The 23,728-nt window shown below is 39.7% G+C and overlaps 1 protein-coding gene across 1 annotated transcript in view; it reads left to right on the top strand.

The window, feature by feature from the left end:
* Positions 1 to 23,728, top strand: part of FTO (FTO alpha-ketoglutarate dependent dioxygenase) — a 674,514-nt gene that overhangs the window by 496,447 nt on the left and 154,339 nt on the right. The window contains exon 9 of the mRNA XM_050774894.1: positions 968 to 1,092. Coding sequence (XP_050630851.1) covers positions 968 to 1,092 — 125 coding nt within the window. The remainder of the gene's footprint in view (positions 1 to 967; positions 1,093 to 23,728) is intronic.

Raw genomic sequence — 23,728 nt, 5'->3', positions numbered from 1 at the left:
TTAGGTGATGTTGCCAGACAAAGGGGATGAGGTATGGATTTAGGCAATAGAAACAACAAATTTCACTACTCCTCAAGGTTGTCATGATGATATTAAATATGCACTATCAAATGCTATGAAAGAGTAAGGAAGTAGTGTTTCAAGTTACAGGAGAACCAGGTTATGGGTGTGCTCTTTAAGTAAACAAACATATTGGCATCTGTTAGATAAGGAATATATTGAATGACTTAGAACACAGACAGTTTCATTGACATTGTAGTGACAATTTCATTCCTTTTAGCAATAACTTTGGTTATAAAATCTCCAAAAAAGCCACACTAACTTTAAATTAAAAAACGATATCTATAAAATCTAAAGATGTTCTTTGAGATATTCATTCAAAGAAATGGTCTTTCTGATTTTTGTGTTCCCTTTTTTTTTTTTGCAAGATCTTGATTTGCAACAAGCAAGGAAAATGAGTGAATCTTCTCCCTTCTTTCCCCGCCAAACATTGCTGGCATGGGTAGAAATTTAAAGTAATTATTCAAATAAGAGAGGCAGAGAAAGCCTCAGCTGGGTGGCAGGAAACAGAGAGTGAAAGTCAGAGGCTGCTCTTTTTTAAAAAGGCAAAACAAACAACTCACAGTGAAGTGTACGTGAAAATCATTTCTAATAATAGCTCATGGTAGGCAATTCCCAGGGAAAAAAAAAAAATCATTGGTGTGCTGAGAAAATTAGAGTAAGAATGTGCAGTATCTTGATGTGTTACTTAAGGCAATGGAGCTTTAGAGTTTACCTTATGTGCCATGTACATTGATTAAATACAAAATATATGCTGGCCATTTTTGGCTATCATTTACTGTATTGATTTGTTAGCAGGGGAACTGTAATAAAAAAGCCATTGATTTACTGTCCTTATTTGCTTATGGGCTTTTTTTTAATTATTAATTTTTCACTTTTTCTTTCTGTTTTGGATCATTTCTTGTAGACAAATGCTGTGCTTCATGAAGTTAAAAGAGAGGGGCTCCCCGTGGAACAAAGGAATGAAATCTTGACTGCCATCCTTGCCTCGCTCACTGCACGCCAGAACCTGAGGAGAGAATGGCATGCCAGGTTAGTTCTGTTATGAAATGGGATTTGTTGTTCTTGACAAACAAGAACTATATTTGGCCAAGCCCTCCCTTAGGGCTGGCCTCGTCCCTTTCCTTTGAGGGGCCATGAAAAATAAGCACATTTAAGATGCTTTCAGCTAAAGTTAGCTTTCCTACCCACGGCACCTACATTAATTGTAATGATCCATTGACATCATCAGTATATTTACACAATTTATTCCTGAATATAATATTTAGCATAAATGTTTGCATTTTGAGCATAATGTAATATAAGCACCTGATACTGAAGAACCCTCTTTAATCAACAGTCTAAAAGACTAACATTGCTATTTCATTAGAGCAGATGTCTGGGAAATCCATATAGTGCTCCTATATCACTCTGTGCAAGGCAGATTACTTGAAAGTATAGTCATGCATCCCTTAATGATGGGGATAGGTTCTGAGAAATGTGTTCTTAGGTGATTTCGCCTTTGTATGAACATCATAGAGTGCACTTACGCAAACCTTGATGATATAGCCGACTATACACCTAGGCTATATGGTATAGTCTGTTGCTCCGGGGCTGCAAACCTGTACAACATGTTGCTGTACTGAATATTATAAGCAGTTGTAACACAATGGTAAGTGTTAGTGTATCTAAGCATAGCTAAATATTGAAAAGGTACTACAAAAATATGCTGTTATAATCTTATGGAACGGAACCACTGACATATGTAAAGTTCGCCGTTGACCAAAACCTCAAAATGTTGTTATGTGGCAATGACTGTAGCCTATTTATCAACCCGATTTTTAGGGTTAACCAACTAGGAATGACTCTTGTTTCAACCTGGTCTCTTTCCATGGAGTTACCTGTGCTTAGAAACTGTGTTACTGGTGAAGACTTTCTTTAAATCATCAGTTTTTACAGAACTGATGCTTGCATAGTAAATATCATGTTATCCTGTTCTTTTTTGAAAACCAGTTGATATGTGGGAGGCTAGAACTAGTTCTCCCAAATGTTAAGATTATCTTTCAGATCTGTAGTTTGTAAAAATTATTGAATTGTCATCCGTCTCTAAGCCAGAGGGAGAGGAATCAGGAAGGGTATGGCATATTTTGTCTCAGAGTCTTATTTGGTGCTTAAAAATTCTATGTGCCTGGAAGTCAAGAACATTTATTGATAGACATAATATTCTCCAAATGACTTCATGCAACAGAATTTATAATAATTGATAGCTTTACTAGTAATAATTGTCATAAAATAGGTTTGTCTGAACAAGGCTGAAGATGGGCATTTTCCAAGAAAGGAGACAATATAAGTATTTATTCTCATTGGATATCAGAAAGCTGCTTTTTCAAATATGTACTATTTTTAAATTCAGACTTGTATTTAAATAGTAATTTTAAAATTCCCAATGATACTCACCCTCCCTTTCCCCATCTTTTTGGTGGTGTGGTCAGCGTAAATGGCAGACAGTTACTTTTTATTCTTTCTAAAAAAAAAAATGTTTATAAAAATAGACACAGGGTCTTGTCATGTTGCCCAGGCTGGTCTTAAACTCCTTGCCTCAAGCGATCCTCTTGCCTTGGCCTCCCAAAATGCTGAGATTACAGGTGCAAGCCACCACACCTGGCCAGTGGCAGACGGTTTCAACTACAGTAATGACTAAATGATTTCCAATTTACCTTTCAATAATTAATTCTAAAATTTTCTTTGTATTATAAGTTAAGCATGTATATTCATTAAAGTATACATATTAAGGAATGGAATATCAGTTTGTGGACATCTAAGGGGTTTCTTTGTCTCTGTTTGATGTTTTATGTCATCCTCATGATGATTCCAATTAAATAGAAAGGGAAGAAGAAAGAATTTCCCTGTAATCTTTCCTCCGGTTCCCTTCCATCCAAAGACCGTGTGGTCCAGTGAGAGCGCAAATGGATGTTTTTTGTTGAGTGCATTTGGTTTGTTAACAATAATTTTTTAATACACTAAATCATTAGACAACATGGTCAAAGTGGCCTGTTTAAAAGGAATCTGCTTTCAGCATTTCTGGCCCTTACTGCTAACAATTTAATCAGGAGCTGGAGCCAGTGTTGAAGTTGATGTAGTCTAGCAACTGAAACAAAAACTCTCAAGTCCTTTGTGTTAAGGGAGGAGGAAAGAAAGAGCTTAACAGCTGACACTGTGCAGACCCCCTTAAAACTAAACACCTGAAAGAAAATTTCAAGAGGCTAGTGTCTTGAGATCTCAGAAGGAGAAGTGTCCTCAGAGTATTAAATAACCATAATCCTTCTCCCCACCGCTTCTCCACCCTCATTTGATGTTTCCCATCTTAGTGACCTATCTACAGACCCATCCATGCGATCCGTATAAACAGACGGTTACCATACACCTTTCTTTTCCTCATCAAAGTGTCATCTGGCGGTCTGGAATTGGGCATTGCCTCGAGTGGCCGTCAAACGGGTGGTGGTGAAAGTTATAAAACATCCACTGCGGTGCTTACTGAGCAGCCTGTGTTTTAGAGATTGGCCTATTGTGTACTTCGGAATTACACAAGGAAAAATGTGCTTTGACAGAAAATAATTAGCACTCACCAAAGGCCAAGCAATAGGTTACAGTATTTTACTTTCATCAAAGCTATCAGGGGATCAGTTAGATTAGATAATAGAAATTTTTTTCCTCTGAAAGTTAAATACAGATGACTCTAATTACCTTATATTGCACATTAGAGAGTGCATTATGAGTTGTACAACTTCAAGAAATTTAGGTCAGCGGAGCCGCTGCAGCTGGCAATAACTTTCGTATAAGTCTTTTGTAATAAAGGTTTTTACCTCTCTTTAGCAGGTTCATTTGCGATCATATTAGGGAGAATTTTTAAAGTAAAACTTGTAACCTAGTTATAAAATATTTGTCTCTCTCTCAGGTCGGGCGCCAAGCCATTGTTTGGGACTCACTGAAGTCTCTTAAACTGAAGCATATGTTCCTTGTAATTTAGCTTCTTGAGGAAAGTGTCAATTTTGCATGACTTGGGGTAACCGAGTTTGTCACAGTGTCACACAACCCAGCTTCTAGAGGCACATCTGAGTGCTGCGGGTTTCCTTCTCCAAGCTTCGTAATCCCATAAACAACCCTCTCCAAATAGGCTTATTAGGGCTGTCTATTCACTTCCCTAGAGTTGAATGATCCAAAGGACATTGGGAGAAGCTGTGTGAATGCAGGGTAAGTGTTAACAGAAGTGGGACAGAATTTCTGAAGATTCGCCTTTGTTTATCCAGTCCCCTCTGCCTGATGGACAGCTTGTTATAGCTTTTAAAGAACTGGGCGAGCCCTCTGATCTGACCCCTTCTTGACCTGCGTAGCCCAAAGGTCAGTCTGCAGCTAATAAACTCTGAGGTTCTTAGGGTCTACTGTAGGAAAAGGCAGAAAAAGAGCAGCTGCAAGGACCGGGTGTCCCAGGATAGGCTACTTTAGGGTCACTCTCTGATAATGAAAATGATTACCAAATTATATGGAAGTTTAACCGCAATCGTGAGTGAGAGGAGGGTGGGGCCCGGCGTATTAGGTTTGATAAATGAACTGTGAAGAGGCCCATCTGGCTCTCAACATCTTTTCTCCCCCTCTTTCCTACCAAGGGGAAACATTTTAAAATAACAGCAGTACATATAGACTCAATGACCCATACAAGGAGCTGGAATGGATTAAGATTTAATGGTGACAGTGGAAGAAATTATCATTTGAAAAGTGCTCCAAAGAAAAGGTGCAGTTCAGTGTCCACACCCGAGTTGTCTTTCTAAATAAAATATAATAAAAATCACTGCCTTGTTTATTTTCTACAAAGCCCTGGCGTCTTTCCTAGATGGCTGAAAATTTTGAGGGTGTTGTTTATTATGGAATAATTATTTATAGTTTAGCTTCAGAAACGGAATGGGCTTCCTTTGCCTTGAAGAAGTCAGAATGAGAATCAAAGATTTTGTTCTGCCTGCTTGCTTCATTTCAGTAATGTAGGTAAATCAAGTGTTAGAGAAAATGCTTTTCCAAAAAATGTGTGTCCATGTCAGCATCTGACTACTGACTATTGTGCACTCTTTAGTACGAAATATATGTGTGACTCTTGAACAGAGTCTTATTCCTACTACAACCTGGCAGTTTTTCTGTAAATATAAGAAGAAAGCACATAATGTTAACTGAGTAGTTATGTTTGGTTCTTTCTTTATTCCTTTTTTCAAAGAAACATCATAGCGATGCTAATTATTGCCAACAATGGATGAGGTCACTATACACTATTCGTCTATTTATTTACCACTAATTGATAAGATTAGTCTATTTAAAGCTCTCCCCCAGTTTCTCATGAACATAGAGTCCTGATTTCAGACCAGTGATGATGGAGGCCATGCAGCTCTGTCCTTTTCTGCAGAGATGAGTGGCACATGCCATGAGTCCGCTTTCTGAAACGAGAATGATTTCATTCAGTAAGCATCTTTTCGTATATTTTGTATACCTACTGCATGAGATGCTGTGCGTAATAGAGAGTGAGCTAAGTGGCCAATTTCAGAGTTTATCTGGGGATGAGAATGTAGAAGTTTCCTAGAAAGAGGCTGTGAGAGGCAGTGGCAAGGAAAGCAGTGGAACCATCATTACCACAACAGAGTGGCAAGTTCTCTGACCCACTCGGGAACGTATTTAATGGTAGATGTCTTGGAAGGCTAGAATTGTTGTGTTATTGAAAACCCTTTATATTGAACTATATTGTCTTGTAACACAAGCCTCACCCAGACAATAATTATGTTAAAAAATCAAAACAGAAAGCTTGTAAACATTATCCAAAGTTAGCATATTTTTCATCAAGGTTTTGACTTCGCTGTCTTATGTCTGTGGGGATTTTGAGTGAGCAGAAAGCCAGGTAGAGGATAATTCAGGGAGGTGGCAAATACTTTGAGAATCAATTATGCTTTTTAACTTTAAAACCATGGCCCTAAATTTTTGCTAAGTGAGGTATAAATACAAAAAAAAAAAAAAAAAAAAAAAAAAACAAAAAAGAGAGAGAGAGACAAAAGCAAGGTCATTAGGGTTTTTAAAAAATTGGCACAAGTCATATATAATGTAAAATTTCATACAACAAAATTTATCATTTTAAAGTGTACAGTTAACTGTTAAAGTGTACAGTTAATTGTGCAACTATTACCACTATCCAATTCTAGAGCATCTTCCTTCCCGCAAAATGAAACCCTGCATCTGTTAACAGCCACCTTCAATTTCCCCTTCTCTCCACAGTCCCGAGCAAGCACCAATCTACTTTTTATCTCTACAGATTTGCCTATTTGTAACATTTCTTATAAATGAAATCATACAATACGTAGCCTTTTACGTCTGACTTCTTTCATTTGGCATACTGATTGTAGGATGCATCCATGCTATAGCATATAAGTACTTCATTCTTTTTTACTGCTGAATAATACTCTACTATATAGATGTGCCACATTTTATTTATCCAGTAATCAACTGATGGGCATTTGGGTTGTTGGACAGTAATCAATTGATGGACATGTGGGTGGGTTGACTTTCTGGCTATCATGAATAATGCTGCTGTAAACATTCATGTACAAGTTTTTGAGTGACATGTTTTCAGTTCTCTTGGGTGACATGTTTTCAGTTCTCCTAGGAAAGGAATTGCTGGGTCATATGGTAATTCTGTGTCTAACTTTTTGAAGAACTGCCAGGCTGTTTTTCACATCCTTTACACCATCTTATGTTCCCACCAAAAACACAAAGTTTCCAATTTTTCTATGTCCTCGTCATTACCTGTTATTTTCATTTTTTTTTGAACTATAGACATCCTAGTGGTATATTATTGTGGTTTGAATCGCATTTCCCTAATGACTTATGATGTCGAGCATCTTTTCCTGTGCTTTTTGAAAACTATTGTTTTTTCAATAGGACATTTTAAAACATGGCGGACTTAAGGACTTCCTTACCCCTCTTGTTAGTGGTAAAGAACTCACAAGCCTATTAAGAATATTTGGTTTGTAGAAGGAGTGGGTTTCCAAATGGGGCTGTCATTAAGTTGCAGCAGTGCTTGTTTCCGCGTTACCATGGTCAGACCTGGCTCTTTATTTATTTGCATGTGGCCCCACTTATTTTTTTCTAGAGATTACCTACTTATTTCTCCTACCATTCTCTTACAGTTCATTCAACATTGCACACTGGATAGGAATGTAGCCTGATTAAATGGAAACTCGGTCCATTTATAGCTCTTTAACTTTTAGGCTCAAACAGGACTTACTGTACTCCCATAGGAGACAACTTCATTTGGGTCCAAGGAGCCTTAAAAATGGTGCTGAGATTCGTTTCAAATAACGTTTATGGAAGTTTCTTAGAAAAGCTTTTAGAAACTACTTGCTTCTAGTTAAAAGTGACTCTCCTAAGGTCCAGATAATCCTCATATTGGGCTTTGACAGCTCCAAAAAACTTCCAAGTTTCCATTTTTTTCTGGACTAGTAAAACAACAGTCTTATTATTAGTCATCTTTCTATTTCCTGTGACCCCAGCCATCACCACCTACCCCCAGAATGGATCCACTCTGGACATCTTTAAGTCTGTAAAATCTGGTTATTAGAACCTAGAATGTATAATGAATAGGATTTACTATTCCAAGCTAATCAGCTTTAGAACTTTGATCTGGGCTCAACAAGTATAACACTTTGTGTAAGTTACTTATGTGGATCAGCTTGGGTTCTAAAACTAGCACATTGAGGTGTTCTCCTCGGGTATCTGTCTCTCCTTCTGCCTCCTAGCTAGTCACGGATTGTATGCAAAACCGACAAGTCAGCACCATCCAGTTTAGCAATTAACTATTATTTATTGAGTGTTTATTAGGTGCAAGTAACTGTGCTAGACACTGTGGGGAATATCAAGATGAGTATGACTCGAGTCTCAACTGTGGAATAATTTACTTTAATGTGGAGGTGGTAGTTAATAAGAATACAATGGCTAGCACACACACTTGAACTCTTTTTACTGTGAGGCACTGTGAAACCGTAAGGTAATTTAGCAATGGGGTCTGCCCTAAGGGAACTTATATTTTGATAGAAGCTTTAAAAATGAAGTAACCTGACATTAATTATATATGGACTTGATTCTGTGTTTACATTTTTATCTCTTCTTCCAGAATGAAAGTTTTGTAAGGATAGGATATTTGTTTGTTTACCAGCTGTAAAACATACACCCCAGGCGAGGTGCAGTGGCTCGCACCTGTAATCCCAGCTCTTTAGGAGGCTGAGGCGGGCAGATTGCTTGAGCTCAGGAGTTCAAGAGCAGCCGGGGCAACATGGTAAAACCCCATCTCTACAGAAAGTACAAAAAACTAGCCAGGCGTGGTGGCGCACACCTGTTGTCCCCGCTACTCGGGAGGCTGAGGTAGGGGGAAGCACTTGAGCCCAGGAGGCAGCGGTTGCAGTGAGCCGATTGCATCACGACCCTCCAGCCTGGGCGACAGAGCGAGACCCTGTCTCAAAACAAAAGAACAAATTTGCACCACAGATCTTTGTAAAAATTAAGCTCTCTCTTCCATTAGAATAATGCCCTCTATCAAAGGACCTCATTACCTGTTTGCCACATATCCCTGGCATCTAGAAGAATGCCTGACACTCAGATTTATGAAATAACTTTCCTCTCAATCTATTCCAGTGTTTATAAGTACTTTGTCTTTATTAATTTTGAAGGGGTATGACCACTTGTGATATTGGCCTGTTGCTTTTTTTGCTCTTTTTATTAACCTTGCCTGGTGTGGAAATCTTGAAATTGGAAGTCAGGATGGATCTCTGATGTTGGAAGTAAGCATTGGTTATTCGTCTAACCTTGCCAGGGGGTGGAAGCCTTGAAACAGGAAGTAAGGAGGAATCTCTATTATGCAGTTCTCTGGTGCTTAAGCCCCAAGATGATACCTCAGGCCCTTATTCCAGCATGAGCGAAGAGGGATGCCATGTGCACAGGCTGACTCCAGTGTACTTGAGGAAGAGAACACCATGCGTCTGGGCTAAGACCAGGACAAAAAGACATGGTCTCCTCCCTGAACCACCATTCCCAATTTGTTGCCTTTCCTGGAAGTGAAATGGAGCTGGCTGAGAAGAGGAAGAACTGGCATGGTGGGAAGAAGAGAGTTGTAAAGACCGCCCTTGGGACATGCCTTTGAATAAAGGGATGGGTTTTAGTTCAGTAGGGATAGGGACAAAGCTGAGGCTAATATGGCTTCCAGTCTGTAGACAGCAATTTTTTCCTGGTCACCTGCTAATGTCCTGGTCTGCTGTAGTGATATCAGCACAGTTATGAACCTTAGCATTGGTGACTTGGCATGTGACTACAACTTGGAGCTGTGTTCACAAAAAGTGGAGCTCCTCACCTTGACGATGGGCTATGGGATAATGAGACTGATGCAGTTATCTGCTGAGACAGCCTGTGATTGTGTCATCGGACCATGTCAGCTGCTATCATTCATGCTGAGGAGATTGGCTGCTTACTCCGGCACAGCTAGTTAGTTGGGAACTAGAAGTTGTGGCATCTGTAGTTGGGTAGCTGTCCATTGCTACTAGGTAAAGTTGTTTGCAGTGTTGGGGTGGGCACAGGGAATAAATGGAAGAGATTCCAGGGAGAAGCAGGGAGGCACTGGCCTGCTAATTGCCATCCGGGTCTTTTTTAAGACATCTGTCCCTTCTCTTTTAGTAAGTCTCTGCTTTTTGCTGCCCTTAGTGAAAGAAAGTTCTTTGTGTCTCTGATCCAGATTACTCCATAAAACCTGATAACTCCATAAAACCTCCTCATAAATGTGTAGGAATTGAAACATTGTATAAATTTAGAGCAAAGATTAAATGAGTCCAGAGATAGGGTTACTTTTTTCCCCCAAGATACAGCAACTTATCTTAAGGAGGCAAGTGTTGTTAATGTTATTACCATTGTTACTGTCATTATTTGAACAGTTTTATGGGGGACAAAAGCCAATTGACTTCTGTGCATCTTATTTATAAAATCAACACATGGGCTTTAGCATGAACTCTGTTTCTGGCAGGTTTCTGACCGTGATCAGTTGCTGGCTGGCTGTTTCTTATGGGCAGTGCTTCTTAAACTTTTTGAGAAAACAGTTGATTCATTTAATTTTCCAACATACATTGATTAAGTGTCTGTTGTTTTCTAAGCACCGTTCCAGGTTCTGGGAATACAGCAGTGAACAAAACTGATGACAGTTCTTTCACGGAGCTTGTATGCTAGTGGAATGACAGATACAAACTGTTTTCCTAAGCAGAACTCTGAAAATTTCTTTTATAAAATGTACATGTAGTTGCTGTTCCCTGTATATTCACCAGCACTCAACAGTGACCAAAATAAAGTCATTCAGTTGAGATATAGATACACCATTCTATTTTTTGAGCTTTGTCATAAAGTAATCACTTGTTGTAAAATTTGCATTTCTAGTTGCAGTGGGTCATATTTGGGAAGTAGCCGTGGGATGCCAGTTTTCTGAGGAACACCATCCTAGGGAATCCGTAACATTAATTCTCCTTCAGTTATCCACACCCTGGTCCCCATTTCCTTTTCCAAGACCTGTGTCATTTTAAAGGTCTTCACTTGAAGGAAGGCTTAAATTCAGGCCACATTATATTGACAAATGTCTCTGAAGAGAGAATGGGCAAAGCCGGACCTATCTCATAGGTGTTGGGGGATTACCTGTGATAATGCACTCAAGTACTTCATGAATGCTGGTTTTTGTTGTTGGGAGTGATCTGTCAGTCATGCGTTGGTTCTACAAAGATTTCTTAAGTGCCTCCCTGGTATGAGGCACTATCTTAGGTCCTGAGGTTATAGAGATGAGTAACATGTGATTAGGGGAAATGTATTACACAATGTAGAATAATAAATACCATGGAAGAGATTGAGTCATGGTTCCATGGAAACCCACATCCCAGGGAAGAAGACAGGCTCTCCTTAAGTGTTCTCATAAGACCCTCATAATGTGCCCAGCCACAGTGAGAGATACTGCTCCATCACCCAATTGTGTTGGCTACCAGTGGATAGGTAGCTGTTTGTCTCAAAGCATGAGTGAGAAATAGGAGAGAAATTTATACATGAGGATAGGTCCTTGTATAAAAGTTGTGCTACCTTCTTTCCATTGTATAAAGTTTGTGGAGGAAAAATGGTTTTCTTTCAGAGTAAATTTCATTAATATGGTTGGGGGCATAGATTCTGAGTCAGATTGCTTGGGTTTGAATCTCGGATGCACTTCTATAACTCCAGGCAAGTTACAATTATGGATTCTAGCCAGATGAGTTACTTAACCCCTCTGAGCCTCAATTTTCTCATTTGTTATTTGCCTAGGGGATGATAACAATAGAACCCATTTCATAGGGTTGATTAAGCAATTAAATGTAAAACACCCAGAGCAAGTACCTGTAACATATTAGATGTTCAATAAAAATGACCTGTCATGATCTTCAGATCAAAACAACAAAGCCAGGAATAAACCCAGCCACGCTTATCCAAATTGGCCTCTCCTTTGAGGGAATGCCCCATGTAGTAAATATCCTAGCCTCCTGGTAGGGGCCTGATATTGGAAAACTGGTGCAGGGAAACACACCAGACAGAGTTGGTGTTCTGTGCTCAGCACTGTCACACAGAACTGACAGGTGGAGGGCTGGACTTAAGTTGGAATCCCATCATTAGTGGCTGTAGGACTCTGGGCATGTCATAGACATTCTGCGCCTTCACAAGTTTATGTAAAAAACAAGCGACTTGATCTCGATCACCCCAAAAGTGGAAGGCATCTTCCAGCTCTCAAAAGGAGTGGCTCCATACGTGAGCTCCCCGGGAGCAGGGAAAAGTGGGTGTTACTCCTGATGGGTTTCACTCCTCTACTTCCACTTTCCCTGAAATCCGCAATGGTACTAATTTTAATAACAATAGCAGCTGGCATTTATTGAGAACTCACTATGTTCCAGACAGAGTTTTACATGCTTTACATGATGAGAAAACCGAGGCATAGAAGTGCAGAGTAACTTGCCCAAGGCAACAGCTAGTAAGTAGTGAAGATGGAATTTAAGCTAAGATGGCCCAGGTTGGCCAAGAGCAGTAACAAGCTTTAGTTTTTATCAACCACTCGTATGGTTCACTTAGTATTTTAGAGACCTTCTAGGATCCTTCTCAGTGTGGAGATAGGCAGGTATGTATCTTTACATATTTATTTCCTCTGGTACTGAGCATGTTTTACAGTTTTTAGTTGTGGGTGCATCTCTATAAGGAAATAGTAGCCAGCTAATGCATTATCAATCTCCCTACTATTGATCTTTTAAAGGAAAGTTATCACCTTTATATGCTGTGTCATTTCTCTCATATTTGTTATGATCTTGCGTAGGGGTGAAAATTAGAACACCAAAGTTTAGCCTCTGAGAATCTGTAAATCTCTGTAAATCCTCTAAGTCAAGTAATTTTGGGGCTATGTTAGTCAAGGCTGATTTCAGTAGGTGCCCTTAAGGTGAAAGGGTAGCAATTTATCTACTCCATAATGGGTTAATTGCCAGCTGTACAGTTTGTTTATATCTAGGAAACAATTTACCGCACATGAAGAGTAGTAATTTTATTCTATCTCAGGGGTATCCCCAGTGTATTTTACAAATTTACTCTGTAATGTTACAGATAAAAGTTTAACTCTGGCTTTCAGTTGAGGAAGTCATGGTGGAGGAGGATGGGGGAAGGGGAAGGAACAGCTCTGCTGGCCTGTAGGGGACACTGTTGCATCATTTATTAGAATTTGCCAGTATATTGTCCCAGGACAAAAAAACAAAACCAAACAAATCAGAAAACAAAACAAAAAATAGGTTAATCACCTTAAAAATGCTTATTAGAATTATTTGAATCGTTCCAACGTGTTTAGAATGTTCAGTACTTCTCAGGTATTGGTTAGACTGTTCAGTATCCATGCATGAAAGGAATAGGTTAGTGCTTCTTTCTGAGAAAGGAGTGTTTGACAGGACTCTTGTGATTAGCTTTCTCTCCATAGTCAGCTTTGGATAGGGTGCTCAGGACGTTACTTTTTAGTTTAATAAACCTTTAGGTTTAGTTAACCCTCTTCATTTTTTTATTAAGATATGCTCATACTAAGTTGTTTGCTTCCAGAATGTATGCTAAATAAATGTTGTAATCCTTGGAAGGGCATTTGGAAAGTTCTTATTGTCTTCTTTTTATCCTCATATTTTTTTTCACTGAAAAAGTTGCTGTTTACTGAGAAAATGAAGTCATATGTACAAGGAAGGCTTCTGTAGGGCCTGGTCTGAACTCCAGGAAGCATACGGCCAGATGCTCTGCTATGGCGCTCTTTCCAGACTGTTGACAGCCATTGGATCTGTCCAGGTACCCCATGGGCTTGCCAGCAAAACCTCCACCCCTCTGCCCAGCTCTGGCCTCTTTCCTACCAGAATACGGGCCTGGGAGGCAACTGCAATGAACCCTCAGAAAGCATAGGTTTTGCTAAGGCAGCCTGCACAGTAATGATATTGTTAGCTTGCTTCATTTCCAGTTTCACCATCAATTACGCCATGTGTTTCATCCAGTTGGTGCTACCCTCCCAGTGTTAATTATAACCTACAAGACTGTTACAGTTAATTTTATGGCAAGCATATTGTCTCTTCAAGGCTCCAGAGCAGCTCATAAATTATCTTGAAGGTAAAATGTAACTTGGGGAACTAGTTATGAAAATTCCATCCATCTCGCTTAGGAGCTGCAGCTGCTACTGTCAGCTGCCTTGCCGCTGCACTGTGAAGGAATTACGGTGGGTCAAGTTTAAGAGGGTAGGCCCAGGCTGTCACTGAGGAGAAAGGCTGTCCTGGCCCTGTCAGACAAGTACCTTCTGCCAATCCCTGGTGGTTTCACTTTGCAGGCAGGAAGAGGCAGGCAGCGCAGGTGGATGGTCCCCAAGCTGTCTGTATTCATTACTTTACAGAAACTTCTTGTAGGTAGGCAGGTCCAGAGACCTTTCCTCTTCTCTGTTGTCATGATGTTAGGCATCATCTGCAAAGTGTGAGATGGATAACTCTATAACTAACTCTGGGCTTGGTTCAGGAGAGGAGGAGAATAAGGGGGCGGAAGCTATTCGTGGCAGCACCTCCCAGCCACCCCTTGCTGGTCTCCTACATGGTAATTTCTATCTTGCAAAAGCCCCTGGCTTGAACGAGCATTTTATTTGTGGTGGTGATTTTTCCTATAATCTGATAAAGTGAGATTTCACTGTGAACGAATGTACTCGAAAATTGCCTACTAAATAAATTAACAGGTTATCTTATTGGGATAATAAACACACTCCTTTTCTATTTCCTCACACGAAGTCTAAGCTTTACATTTCAGCCCTCGGGGCTTTAGCATTATTATTTTTAATGACTGAACACAAGTCTTTCATTTAGCTTGTTTGTATAGTTACTGTAAATGATCTTTCTGCTGTTGGTACTTCATTTGAAATTCTGCATGTTATGCTAGCTTTAAAAGCTTTGAGGGGGCCTTGGAGAATTGGGAAGCTGTATTAAGCACAGCATCTTCTAGTAGCATTGGAAACGGGCTGTGGCAGGAAAGTCGGAGAGGGTGTGCTAAGAAAGTACATCTGCATGTATAAATCAAAGTGTGAGTCTGAGTGAAGTGTACACAAACAGTGCTGGTTTTGGTGGCAGGTTGAGAACTCGCCATTGTAAAGTAAGAGAGCCATTCCCTTAGCTGGTGATTTCTCCTTGTGTGTTTCTGAGCACTTTATTGCATCCACACAGCTACTAGTTTTTGCACCAAGGATGCCTAAGATCATTACACTGTGGCTGTATAAGAGACTTGGTTTGGAGGGATTTGAAGGACACATGGAACAGGGAATTCATGTCCAAAGAGGCACCGGCCTTTCTGAAGGAAGTATTCGCCTGAGCTCTTGATGATGGGGGCATGAGAGTTGGATACTTGTGAGTTTTCTAGTGAATGCTAGTGAACTCAGACCAGGGATTGCAGATTCAGATGTCTGTAGGGCCTGGTAATCATGTATGTATTAATGAAGCCAGAGAGGTGAGACACTGTTAAGTTCAAGGCAAAACACACACACACACACACACACACACACACACACACACACACACACACACACACACGTGTGTGTGTATGCCAGAACCTACATAGAGTAGAACAATGTTACAAAGTCACAGAGGTAATACCCAGATTGTCTTCTGGTCTCCTGGCCAGCGGGCATTCACACTCTCTCAAGTGGGCAGCCAGGCAGCTGCTGTCCAGCCTTGCGAGCAGGCGGGATCTATGTTAGTAGGTCTTCCACATTGTCAAGAGAAGTGGAACATTCATATTGTATGTGTATGCTTCTGAAGTCTCGCAGCGTTTTAAATGTTAGCATGAATTCGAATATTTGTAACTGTTATTCAGGCTAATAAAAACATGTATGGTGGCTGGACGTTGTGGGCAGGATTCTGCTACAGAATGAAAGTCCTGACTGCTTTGAATTAAAAACCTTCTCCATCTTCTCACACTACTCAAGAATAGAGGGAATGACCCTGGCTGGGAGACCAGGACACAATCTGGGTATTGCCTCTGTGAACCTTATGACCTTGTAACATTGTCTTATTCCATGTAGGTTCTTGCGTGCGTGTGTGTTTGTGTGTGTGTGTGTGTATGTGTGTATGTGTGTGTGTTGCCTTGAACTTGGCAATATTTCATCTTTCCTTTTATAAACAAAGTATATGAGAGTTTCCAAAAGTGAATGAGGTGGATATGGTGCTCATTGTCACCATAAAAAGGTGTCCACAAAAATGTTGGCAGTTTTGAATTTGATAAAGAGTTTAATTCTCAGAAAGGAAGGGTCGGAACTTCATTGCTAGTGAATCACCATTTCTCCTGTTACACCCTTGAGCTCCTGCTTTAGCTCCCAGCTCCTCCATGGGGGAACCCAGCTGTTCTTTCACGGTAGAAGTGAAGCTTGAACAAAGATGTCATGTGGCCAGAATCATCTTTTAGTCTCACCACTCCACACTGATGGTCACATAGAGGTGTGATTTGGGAAGTTGTTAAATACAAGAGGGTTTGAGCTTCTGGAGAAGAGGAAAATATAAAAACTTTTTTCCTTTAAGAAAGATAAAAAGATAAGCCTAAACCTTGGCTGCCACTGAAGTCAGCTGTTACGCATGTGTAGTTAAATTTCATTGTAAATATTTCATAAGGGTTATTAGAATGGAGCTGGGTTGACATCACAGCCCCAACTGTACCAAAGCAACCATTTCATTAAAATAAGCCAACATTTCCAAAGAAACATGAATTGCTATGGCAAAGTTAACGTAAGGTCAGAAAATCCTCTGGAAGAAATTTCGGTATCAATGTTTATAATCTCTGCATTTATGGATTTGCAGTTTGTGCAAAAAAAAAAACTCCCAAGGAGACTTTAGTTTGGTTAAATGAGACTAGCTTGTGAAATAGTCTGTATATCCAGATCCATCCTAACCCAATGCCTTGGCAGCCTTTTGGATAAATAATGTCTTTTCCAAAATGTGTGTATTTGAAAAAGGAAGAGGTAAATTAAGTGGCAAACTGTGTCTCTGGGTTGCCATAAACGAACAGAATCCAGAAACAGAAAGCAAAGACTGACAGTTCATTCATTCTTTGAACAAATTACATAGCTGTACGTTTGTTTATTGATGCATGAAGGGTTGCAGTGAAGAGCAAAATGTTTACCCTAACTACTTTCATTTTCTTTATTAGGGGGAGGTGGAAGTAAAGGTTTATTTAAACATGTATTTGTGTGTGTGTGTGTGTGTGTTTGTAACACAAAATATATATGAGGTTTAGAGGCATTTGGCAGGAAAAAAAAAGATACTCACATTAAAAAAAAAAAAAACTTAATCCATGCTCACAGATGGTCCTGTTCAGGTGCTATTTTAATTATGAGGTAAAAAAAACAGCCCCACACAGTAGGAAGTCGTCTTAATAAATGGACTGGAGCTTTTGTCTTCAAGCGTCAAAAAGCCTTGTTACTGAGAAATTTAAATACTTAGTATTATAGGGGAGAGTCTCAAAATGACCACGATACTTGGAGAAAGCAAAATGATGGATTCTTCTAAAGATCAAATGAGTGTACGAGAAATGTTTTACAATTGTATAGCTTTGAACTTCCTTAGTATTGGTCATTTTAGTGATATTTTTTCCAGTGATAAATATCACGGATACATCCATGCAGCCAGAGGACAAATAAACAGAACAAATTGCAAATACATTAAAACATTTTAATCCTCGTGGAAGTATTTCTTTACTGTTCTTAAGTGCAAAGGGCTGCTTTGCCCTTCACGTGAGAGAGTGCCCAGAAGAACTAATAGTAATTCAAATGATGTGGTAACTTACAGCTTGCATTAATAACACACAAATAGAACAGTCTTCTTACTAAATATTAGTAATATATTATAATAATGTTTTACTGTCTTTCCCTTAGTGGGGAATTATGAGGACCTCATGTTAGGACCTCAGTGTCCTGACATAGTTAATTATCCGTGGATAATGGCTTCAGCCACCAGAGTTCTCAGTGAGGCAGCTTTGTTGTTGAGGGCTTATTAAGTGTTAGCAGACTCAGGTGTGGTGCACCTAGGCACTTTCCTACAGAAGCAAACAGCTGTGTTTGCTTTACCATATTATACATCACATAGAGCATCTCATTTATTATAACGAAGCTAATGATGCTAGTGGAAACCTTTATGGTCCCGTTCTATATAGTGATAATATATTTGCTGTAAAGTTGTTAGCTTGTTTTTCTTAAGTAATTAATCTTTTCTTATGCCAAATGTATCACATGAAAATGGGTTAGCACAGGGTCAAAATACATTTAAACCAGTCTGCAGAGATTGGATAAGACCTTTGAATAGAGCATCATTTTTTTTTTTTGCTTTCACAAGGGCTTCACCCCGTCTCCAAGCTACCCCCAACACAATGCTCACATTACTAGGAACTTAGGCTAATAACGGAACTGTTTTCCGTTTTTTAGTGCCGAGACAGGATTCAGACCTGAATGTGTGCTAAGCCAAGTAAGCTTAGTGACGGTCATCCATGTTCAGTCCCTTAACAAGGCTACGTATTATCCATGTGGATAATTTTGGTGGTGGATTTCTGTCTAACCTACAGTGTCTTTGAGTTTGTGCATAGTGAGACTCTATTGAAATGTGCCGAGGCCTAGCTCAGAGAGTCCTGAAGTATAGTGCGCTGTGCATGGCACATAAGATGATTCTGTGAGACACTGATGAATACTCTTTATTTGAAAATGTATACGTTTTGCTTTTTGTGTATATAGGGAGACATTTGAAATTCACTGTCAGCAATTTTGAAATAATGCACTCTATTATTATTAACTACGTTACACTGCTATGCAGTATGTCTCAAAAACTGATTCCTCCTATCTAACTGAATATATTTTACGTTAGGTTAGAAAAGCATAATTAGAATATTGGATCCATGGTTCTCAACTAATGTTATTGAGGACAAGACTCCAATCCACCTTTTTTTTTTTTTTTTTTTTTTAAGTCGATTTAAAGAAAAATGCTAGAAATGCAGTAATGTGGGTGGTTCATGGATATGGCTAAAATCATGACAGTGGATCACATCATCAAAGTTTATAAAATGCTAGCCTTATAAATTGGAGGGGTCCAGAAACATACGTTTCAATCATAATTATGCTATTGATTGTGAAGGAGATGATCATGATCATCATCATCATCATAATGGCAGCTAACCTCCTCTGAGTCTTTACTGTATGCCAGGCACTGTTCTAAATGTTTTGCCCGTATTCCTCACACCAATCCAGTGAAGTAGTTTTGTTTTGTTTTCTTTCGTTTTATAGTTAAGGTGGCTAAGACCCAGAGAGGTTAGGGAGTTTTTACTCAGGATAGTGCAGGTTGTCATTGGTCAAGCCAGCATTTGAGCCCAGGCAGTCAGCTTCTGATATCCTCTTCTTAATCCACTGCCTTTTTCTGTATTGCGATAGATTAAGAAATATTATTCTCTGTCTATTCTCTAAAGAAGAAAGGTGGAGAAGCAACATGGAAACATGTAACATAGAATATGATAATGCCATGATTATCCATGTTTTCTGAAGGGCTCTAACCTGTGCAGCTGACTGGACCCTGCTGGGCCCTTGGCTTCCTTATGTAGCATCCTGGACATGTACTAGAGCAGATGACAAGGGTCAGTGGAGCAAAAAAAAATCTTTGGCAACTTCCTTTCTTTTCGTACTTAGAAAAGTATCATAATTCTTTTCCCCATTCACTTTAAATGTATGCAAGCAATATCTAATCTTGTGGGAGACTGAAAGAGAAATTCTCTAGCAAATAGCATGTTTATATTCCGAGAAAGAAGAGACAGAGTTAACCTATGAAAATTAATCTTGGCTGTTAACAAATGTGCTGAAATGGGTGGAGGAATACAGCCCACAAGACTGAGATGTATGTGGGAATTGGATCTGCCAGGTCCCAGAGCGAGACCTAATGCACACGTTTGAAGTTCTTCTGTGACTCTCGATTAACCTTGATTTAAAGTTCCAGAAAAATGTTCAAGCAAACGAGAATTCTCATACTGTCTTTCTTATTTGATATTTTTCTGAGCCAAAGTGCCTACTTTTTTGAGTGGTATTTATGACTGGTTACATTGCACAAGGAAACTTGACTTGGGTGAGGTTTTAAGGTATGGAGAAATGGGTAATGGGGGAACTTAGAAAACCCGACCGGTGAACGTTTCCAAGTTACTCTCCCCACGGGCCCAGAGTCATCCTGAACAATTACTTGAGAATTGTGAAGGGCTCAAGGAGGAAAACTGCAGAACAAAATGGGTTGAAAGAATTTATACTTTTGTCATTTCAACTTGAAGCCAGGGGCTAAAACTCATGTCTTACACCATGGTAATCTACAACCATTTAATTTGCTAACAAGACTTAACTGATCAGGCTCTGCAACCTCCTTCTCCAGTATAATCAAAACAAGAAGCATTTGGCTCTGGAAAGTAAACGTTGTCTATCTTTTATTGTCTGGCCCCACCATTTTCTTTCTGGCAGGCTGAGATGAAACAGAAAGCTGATATTTGGAGCCACTGGAATTGCAGGCCTTGTAATTTAGAAATATCCATTTTATCCCGTGTAATTTCTTCCCTAAGATTCCTCAGTCTAAATCTGATACAGGTAGGAGCCAAGACAAACAGTAACCATTTATAGTCACCCAGACCAGTTTGAATTTCACTCTAATGTAAAGCAAAAAGAGTTTTTGGCTTCATTTCAGGTGTGTAACAGGGGTAGAAAATGCATTTAAAATTTAGCAGCAAATGTTACCATATGTTTCCATAACAACTGCAAACTTTTATGTTAGAAAAGCAATAATATAAACACGTAGGAATCTTGGAACAGTAAACTATTAATTTACCAAATATAAAAAAATCCAGCATGAAGGGGCTTTTATAGCCACAGAAGCCATGAGGGGCCCAGCATCCTGTGAATTTCTCCATTATGTGGCAGAAAATGCTGCCGGTTCATTTAAATGAGCAAATCTTTTAAAATTATAGATACAGTGTCCATTCTCCACAGTGCATTTTTGTGAAACAATGTGTGGTGGTGCCAGCTGTGGCTGAATTCTTCTTACTGTATTGAACTAGTAAAATACCCTTCAGAAGCTACTCCCAATGCATGTCTGTAAAACAACGGCATTTTCTCCCTTCACTCATAGCTTCACACTTGATGATGAAGGCACGGGTCCTGCAGAAAGTGCAGTGCCCAGTAGTTGGCCCTAATGCTTGGCAAGGAGTAGATGTTCATAGGTTGTTGATAGATATGAGCAAGGTTCTCAGTTTCCTCACCTACCCATTTTGAAATACAAAAAAGACAACGGGAAAAGGGGAAAGGCAGATCTATTTAACCACATCTCAAGAATGAGGGGTCAGTAAGAGTTGTTGAAATCAAATTCACTGTTGTTTGATTTCTCTGTGGAACAAAGAAATAAATAACCTTCTTTTAACATGGCTACCTGTGGATGGGCCTTTCATTTAAAAGGAGGCATATTTTTTTTTCCCTAAACCTCCCTCAGAGGGTACATAGGTTTTGAATCTTTATCTACAATGAAACCGACAATGTTACCTTGTCATTTAAGGCAGATGGCGTACCTTGACTAGTCCCGAAACTTGAGTTCATGATATCACTGTCATTAAAAAAACATATACCAATCAATGAAGGGTAAAGTCAAAGAGAAAAGAAGGTCGAAGGGAAGTGGCTGACGTAAAACGTAGGTGCAGAACTCTGGGGGCACAGGGGGTGCATTGAGAAAGGGTGCTGATGTAGCTACAGGGTAGAGAGAAGGGTGAAATCTCCAAAATTTTAGAAGGCAGAGTAAAGAGCTAGGGTTTCAGCTGTGGCAGGGTTTTCACCTTGGCCTCTCTTTAGCCTTCACAATAGAGCCCATGGGCTGTTGAGCCGTAAGTGGTGCAGCAGGGGCATTGGTTAAGAAGGCTCACATCGATAGTGGGCCAAAGGAGAAAATGGACGCTAATGTTTAAGGAGCCTGAATGGATCTGAGAAAATGTGGCCAAGCAGAAGCAAGAGTGAGTGGCATGATTTAGAGTAGCAGAGATGGGACTGGCAAAAGAAGAGCTGCTTTGTGAAGACCTGATTCATTCCCAACTCTTTGGTGGGCCTCTATTTTTAGAGCAGAAACCTAATTTCACCCAAGTTACCACTGTCTCTAAATTGGACTAATAAGAAAGTTTCTCGTGTTTCCATCAGTCCTTGACCAGTTCTAGAGTGTTTTATCCCATGAAGCGTTTTAAGCATTAGTGCCATTGGAGTCTAGCATTGACCATATGGGTCCTTAATTTGTGTCTGAGTATCCAGTTACTTGAAGAGGGATGGTTAACAACAAAACCAAGAGCCATTCATTTATCCCACAATTATTTATTGAACACCTAACAGTGTCCCTGGAACTGGGTAAAGAAGAGTGAACAAAAAACCACAGCCTGTTTCTTGTGCTGGTAGAGCTTACAGTCTAGTGGCAGGAGGCTGACTAAAAATAAGCAAGCAAGTAAAAAAGAGGGTGTCAGATAACGACATGTACTATGGAGAAAAGGCAACAGGTAGGCAATGGGGCTTTTTAGGGAAGTCTCATTTGAGCTGAGATGAGGGGGAAGAGAAGGAACCAGTCAATATGAGGGATGGGATGAGAGAGGAAGGAAGGGTCACATTTTAGGGTTGGAGTAAAGACTTCATCATGGAGTTTGCTGAAACTCCATTTATGTTTAGATGAAACATAAATCCAAATTCTATTTACAAAGTATACGGAAAGTTCCCACTGTGTAGCCAGTGCTGTGTTAGGTGCTGTGGAAAACACAGTTCCTGTAATCAAGGTTATGGTTTAGTTGTTGGGAAAGAGACTTAATTGATTGTGAGATAAATGTCAAATTAAATAACATTGACCATAAGTAAATCATGAGCTCTTTGAAATAGGTAATCAGTGTGAGTTGAGAAAGTCTTTATGGAAAGAAAGAGGGCATCAAAATTGGAGCTCAAAACTATTGAGGCTGGGTGTGGTGGCTCATGCTGTAATCCCCGGGCTTTGGAAGGCTAAGGTGGGAGGATTGCTTGAATCCAGGAGTTTGAGACTGGCCTGGGCAACATAGCCAGATCCCATCTCTACAAAAAAAAATTTTAAATAAAAATGGAAAAAAAAATCTATTTTGTACTTCCTTATGTGTTGATGGTTTGTGTGTATCTTTAATTTTTTTCCTTGTAGTAATCATACAAAGGTGAGTGGTTTCATCCCCATGTTATAGATGATGAAACTGAATTCAGAGAAAGTTAAAGATAGCTATTGACAAAACTTCAACTCAAACCATTTAACATCTGAGAACCTAAAAATCACTGACCACTAACTAAAAACATGATGGGCTTTGAGCATCCCTGTGATATTTCTCTCCCTGTCTCTTTCTCCTTTTTGCAGTTGATATGCTAAATGTCAGAACCAAGAGGATCTGTGTGCTTGTTTGTAGGGCTGTGGGGAGGAAAGAGCACTCTGGGGAATGGATGGTCTATTATGAAGCCTGTCTTTGGAGAAAATTCTCTCAACTCGAGCAGGTAGTGGCAGCTACTAAGTGCTGAAGAAAGCAGATCTAGTCTCTGGAGGAGAAGAGGAAAATTAGTGGAAGAAGTAGGTACTTCTTCCTTACCTTGTAAGGTTCAGGAGACCATCAGGGTGAAAAGACCATGAAGACCATTGCAATGTAGAACACATCTCACCAGTGTATTTCCCAGAGACAAGCAGAAATGCTATAAAAGGAGGCATAATACAGTCATGAAACACCCAAATTTTCCTCTTTGTTTTTTTGTTTTGTTTTTTTCTTTTTTTTAGATGGAGTTTCATTCTTGTTGCCCAGACTGGAGTGCAATGGCACAATCGTGGCTCACTGTAACCTCCACCTCCTGGGTTCAAGTGATTCACCTGCCTCAGCCTCCCAAGTAGCTAGGATTACAGGCATGTGCCACCACGCCAGGCTAATTTTTTGTATTTTTAGTAGAGATGGGGTTTCTCCATGTTGGTCAGGCTGGTCTCAAACTCCTGACCTCAGGTGATCCACCTGCCTTGGCCTCCCA

Source organism: Macaca thibetana, chromosome 20 (genome assembly GCF_024542745.1).
Source record: "Macaca thibetana thibetana isolate TM-01 chromosome 20, ASM2454274v1, whole genome shotgun sequence".
NCBI classification, from domain to species: domain Eukaryota; kingdom Metazoa; phylum Chordata; class Mammalia; order Primates; family Cercopithecidae; genus Macaca; species Macaca thibetana.
This window is presented reverse-complemented; position numbering and strand designations above follow the sequence as displayed.